At 38.3% G+C, this 5,633-nt stretch overlaps 1 protein-coding gene across 1 annotated transcript in view; it reads left to right on the top strand.

Moving 5' to 3' along the window:
- Positions 1–4,675: 4,675 nt before the first annotated feature.
- ETH_00030755 (uncharacterized protein) overlaps positions 4,676–5,633 on the top strand; it is a gene marked incomplete at both ends in the record, with an annotated part of 4,986 nt that continues 4,028 nt past the window's right edge. Inside the window, one exon of the mRNA XM_013372839.1 lies at positions 4,676–5,486. Within this exon, the coding sequence (XP_013228293.1) occupies positions 4,676–5,486 (811 nt within the window). The remainder of the gene's footprint in view (positions 5,487–5,633) is intronic.

Raw genomic sequence — 5,633 nt, forward strand, 5'->3', positions numbered from 1 at the left:
TCCAGCAGCGGACCTGGCTAGCTAGCTAGCTAGCTAGCTGGCTGCGTAGCTAGCTAGCTAACTAGCTAGCTAGCTAACTAGCTAGCTAGCTAGCTACGTGTACAGCTGTGTAGCTAGCCAGCTAGCTAGACTGCTGCAGCGACGTAGCAGGCTAGCCAGCTGTTGGCCTGTTCAGTTAGCTAGCTGGCTAGCTAACTAGCTGGCTAGCTAGCTAGCGAAGTAGCTAGCTAGCCGTACAGCTAGCTAGCTACGCATATCCACGTCTGCGCAGTGAACTCTCAGTAACATTGTCTGTTTGCCTCTACATGGAGCTAGCTAGCTGGCCAGCTAGCTAGCTGGCTAGCAGCTAGCTGGCTAGTAGCTAGCTGGCTAGCTAGCTAGCCAACGAACGGATTTCCCCCGGCCTGTTGTCTTTATATCAACTGTTTTTTTGTTGCAAATAATATCCACGACTAGCTGCCCAGCTAGCCAGCTACTTAGCTAGCCAGCCAGCTAGCTAGCTAGCTAGCCAGCTAGCCATTAACTAGGCATTTAGCTAGCTAGCTGGCTGCGGCTAGCTAGCTGACTAGCTAGCTTGCTAGCTGTGGCTAGCTGGCCTTGCCCCCGCCTAGGAGTTTTCTCTAGAAGAAAACTGCAGATGATTTGTTTGTTCATTTATTATTTATTTATCATTTCATTTATTATAATTTTTGTTTTATTTCATTTTTATTTATTTTCATTTTGCTGTTGTTTTGATGGCCTGAACGAGGTGTACAGACACCCAGCGCCCCAACAAAAAGTGGAAAACGAAAAAAAATAAATTTAAATGAGAAATGCAAATGTGGAAAAAGTCAAAACTAAACCCTCTAAACTAAACCCTAAACCCTAAACCCTAATTGCATTTGCTTCTCCACGGGTGCAGCTGAAGTTGGTCTAAACCCTAAACGCACGAGAAAACCCTAAACCCTAAACCCTCGAAGAGTTCACCTGAAAGTGCATTGAGTGCACTTCAACTTTATAAAACAAAACAAAATAAATATTGCAATTATAAACATTTAAATTTATTTCCATTTGTTGATTTATGCATTTAAACAAATTAAAATGCACAAATGAAGTAAATGTGAAATTTATTTCCAGCTTTCTGTCCGTCTAGTTTCTGCACTTGCGCCAAAGACACTTATGACGAATATTTGCAATATAATTAAAATTAACAAGATTATATTTTCTTATATTTCATATTTATATATATTTCTGGATTTGTTGAAAAAAGTATGCAGAAGCGCAAAATGCAGAAATGGAAAGCCTATTCAAGATCGGCCTTGAGGTGTACGTACACCTCAGGATGCGCACTCGCGCACTTTGCAAGAACGGATTCATTCGCGAAAAATTCGAATTTTCTTTTTGCTTTTGAGTTCAATTCGGAGAATATTTTCCTTTTTGTTCCCTTATTCCCAAAATGCTTACCAATTCAGAAGACGCCGCGGCAGCAGTTGTTGTTTCTGAACAAGAGCAGCAGCAGCAGCAGCAGCAGCAGCAGCACGAATCGATTGCAGAGCGAATTCGCCTTTTGTGCCGCATTTGCTCGCAAACGAAGCAGCAAGTGAGTCTTAAAGTCTTTTTGAAAAAAGAAAATTCAAAATAAGTTGAAGTGCAAAAGTTGAATTGTGAATTCCTTGTGTTAGTTCAACGAAAAAACGAATTTAAAAGAATTAAATGATTCAATTTCATTTGATTTAATTCAACAAATAAATATTTATTTAATCAACTGCAACAAATGCAGAATTGAATAGTGCAAACTGAAAGAAAACAAAAAACAAAAATATAAAAAAGGAAAAGTCTGAAACAACAAAAATAAAAGTGTTGAATGTTTTGAATTAAAACGAACGAAAGAAATAAAATCCTCAAACCCCAAACTTATTCAATTCACTATCACCCTAAACCCTAAACCCTAAACCCTAAGTTACTCAATTCACAATCCCCCGTAACCCTAAACCCTAAACCCTAAACCCTAAACCCTAAACCCTAGGGGCAGCTTGTTGAAAGGGCAAATGAAATCTGCTGCTCAGGTGCACGAGCTGCAGCAGCAGCGGCAGCAGCTGGAGGGGAAGCGGCAGCAGCTGCTGCAGCAGCAGCAGCAGCTCGAAGCAGCAATTCAGAAATTTGCTGCTGCTCAAGAAGAAGTTTCTTCGCAAAGTAAAATGCAAAATGAAAGAATAAATAAACTCAAAACGAAAGTGGAAGAACAAACAAAAAAGAAACAAGTGAGAATTCGTTTAATTTAATTTGTTTAATTTAATTTTAGTTGAATTTGTTTAATTTAATTTATTTATTTATCTTATTATTTTATTATTTATTTTATTTATTTTATTTTATTTTCAGGAACTGAATTATGCAAACATTTGGATCCGGACGGGCACGGCCTGCGCCGCCCTTCACCACATTTTGGGGTTTGTCAGATTTTTAAAAATAAAATAAAATTAATTAATTTAATTAATTTAATTTATTTTGATTAATTGAATTAAATTAATTTAGTTTAATTAATATAATTCAATTTAATTTTCTTCATCTGTTTTATTTTACTTTATTTTGTTTCATTTCATTTCACTTCACTTCATTTTCATTTCATTTCATTAATTTAATACATTTGATTTAATTTAATTAATTTAATTAAATTAAATTAATTAAATTAATCAAATTTATTTAATTAAATCGTTTTAATTTCATTTAATTTCTGTTTGCAGACTGAGACAAGACTTGCACAAGTTGAAGCAGCAACTCTTCACCTCCGAAAAGATGAAAGAAGGAAAAGAGTTTTTAAATGAAGTCCTTTCTAAAGATGCTGCTGCTGTTGCAGCCCTTCAAAGATGCAAAACCCGTAAAACCCTAAACCCTAAACCCTAAACCCTAAACCCTAAACCCTGGAGTGACTGCTTTTGAATTCAGTCACGGAGTCCAGTTTGGCGGCGTTGGCGAAGGAGAAAGATTTGATTCAGGCAAGTACACACACCCTAAACCCTAAACCCTAAACCCTAAACCCTAATTTGCAGCCAGGGCGTCTGACTTATGCAGAAAAGGAGAAGCTGCTGTCTTTGCTTTCTTCTTCTGAGCCTGAGACAGAAGAAGACAAGGTAAAGTGCAGTTTTTTATTTTATTTTTAATTAAAACAATTTAATTAATTAAATTAACTTAATTTGGTTTAATTTATTCAATTTAATTAGTTAATTTATTATTTATTTATTTATTTATTTATTTATTTATTCATTTATTTATTTACTTATTTTGCAGAAGCTTCTTCTCACTTTCATTCTCTGCATCAGCAACAAAATAAATATTCCAGAAGAAGCAGCAGCAGCTTTTATGCGCCAGCGAGAAGACTATTATTCCATTAATTTGGATGAATTTAATTAATGAATTAATTTATGTATTTGTTTATTAATTAATTTATTTATTTATTTATTTGGATTAAATGTATTTATTTAATTCAAATAATTCAACATTGCAGCTCCGCTGCGCTGATTCGGAAAAAGAAGAAAAGTTCTGAAACGACGAAAAACAAAAATTAATCTTTTTATCTTTTAATTTATGAATTAAGCTTTTAATTATTTTAATTATTTTAATTATTTTAATTATTTTAATAATTTTAACTATTTCAATTATTTTGATTCTTTTAATTATTTTATTTATTTTAATTATTTTAATTATTTTACTTCTTTTAAACTTAAAAAATAGACTTTTAATTGGTTTAAGAAAAAATCTGCAAAGAAGAAGCGGCTTTGAATTGAACGAATTGCAAAACTTGAAATTGAATTGAAATGAAATTTGAGTGAAATGAATTTCAAATTGAAATAAATAAAAACGAATTAATTTCAAATTGAAATAAATAAAAACTTAAATTGGATTAAATTAACTGAGTTTGAACTCGAAATAAACAATAAATGAAATGAAATTAAAAGCGAAAGCTTTCCGTTTTTGAAACCAAGAGATCTTCTGTCTCGAAGACCACCAGCAGACCAATTCGCGTTTGAAGCCAAGAGGAATTCGAGGTGTTCAAACAAAGAACTTGAATTATTTGAAACATTTAATTATTTAATTTATTTAAATTCATTTTAATTCATTTTAATTCATTTATTATTTCATTTTCGCGCACCAATGCAGCTCTTTGTTGCGCCCGCCAGCCCGCTGGTCCGCCGCGCATGCTGCTGCAGCCCACGCCAAGTGTCTTCTTCTCTGCTAAAGCTTTCTTTGAATTCTTTGAATTCACTCCAACTAAAACTGTTTTTTCATTTCAAATAAAACTGTTTCTTCACTTAAACTAAAACTGTTTCTTCTTTTTGCAAAAGCTCTTCGAAAGCTCTCGCTTTCTCGCGAGCCTTCCGCCGCGGCGCTCCGGTGTATCGGCAGCACCCTCCCACCGCGGCTGGCAGCAGCTGCCACTCTCCATTGCTTTCTCCACTTTCGTTTGTCGGAGTTTTTGGAGTTTAAATTCGAAAAAGAACTTTAAATGAATTCTTTGGCGGCGCCAAGTCGGGACGGACCCGCCGTATTCTCGCCAGATCGCCCCCGTGCAAACAGGCGAAAGCAGATGAAGCCGCTGCTTCGTTCCGGGTTCTCCCCGTAACTTCGTGGACTCAGGACTTTTTTCCTTTTCAACTTCTTTCGTTTTGCAATTAAAGTGTCGTTTCCGCTTTTTCCCGCCATGCGGCGTCCCCAGGACGTCAACTTACAAATCGTCTCGGGCGACAGTAAAGAAGAAGATGAACTCCATGCTCTTTTCCCAGACACTTGGAGGGACTTAGCCGCTTCTCTCAGGAAACGCCACGGCCACTCAGCGGCTCCAAATGATTCAAAAGACACCACCCAGTACCCCTTTCCGGGGCCCCCGGGCACCCCCCAGGGGGGCCCCCCAGAGGGCCCCTTCTTTTCGGGAGTGGCTGGAGGAGGCGCGGAGTGTACGTACACCGCAGTGGGGGAGGTGCGGGAGCTGGGAGAAGCAGCAGCAGCAGCAGCAGATCAGTTTGTGCTGCTGAGTTCTGCTGCTGACGGAGAAGAAGCAGCAGCAGCTGCTGCTGCTGCTTTCCCGCTGCTGTTTCCTCCGCAAGAAGAATTCAATAAAGGGAAATGGACTTTAAAAGAAAATGAAGAAAGTGATTTTGTAGATGAAAGAAGCGACAACACCAGCAGCAAATTCAACATACCTCTTCTTCCTTTACAAAGCAGCAGCAGCAGCAGCAGCAGCAGCAGCAGCACGAATGGACCACTGGTCATACCTTTCCCAGCTGGAGAAGGCGGAAGCGAATTGCAAGCTGCTGAGAGTGCGAAAGAAGAAAAACAAAACGCAGCAGCAGCAGCAACAGCAGCAGCAACAGCAGCAGCAGCAGCAGCAACTGAAGATGAACCTCAGAGTGCATTCAACTTCTGTCTAATGAGCGAAAGCAGAAAAAAAATTAAAAGAAGAACTCTGGGGGCCCCTCGCAGCCACGACGTTTATGCGAAACTAACTGTTGCAAGTAAGCTAATTAGTTAATAGCTAGCTAGCTAGCTAGCCAGCTAGCTAGCTAGCTAGCCAGCTAGCTAGCTAGCCAGCTAGCTAGCTAGCTAGCCAGCTAGCTAGCTAGCTAGCTAGCTGGCTAGCTGGCTAGCTAGCTAGCTAGCAG

Source organism: Eimeria tenella, genomic scaffold, assembly GCF_000499545.2.
Source record: "Eimeria tenella Houghton genomic scaffold, Eth_scaff11, whole genome shotgun sequence".
Classification (NCBI taxonomy): Eukaryota; Apicomplexa; class Conoidasida; order Eucoccidiorida; family Eimeriidae; genus Eimeria; species Eimeria tenella.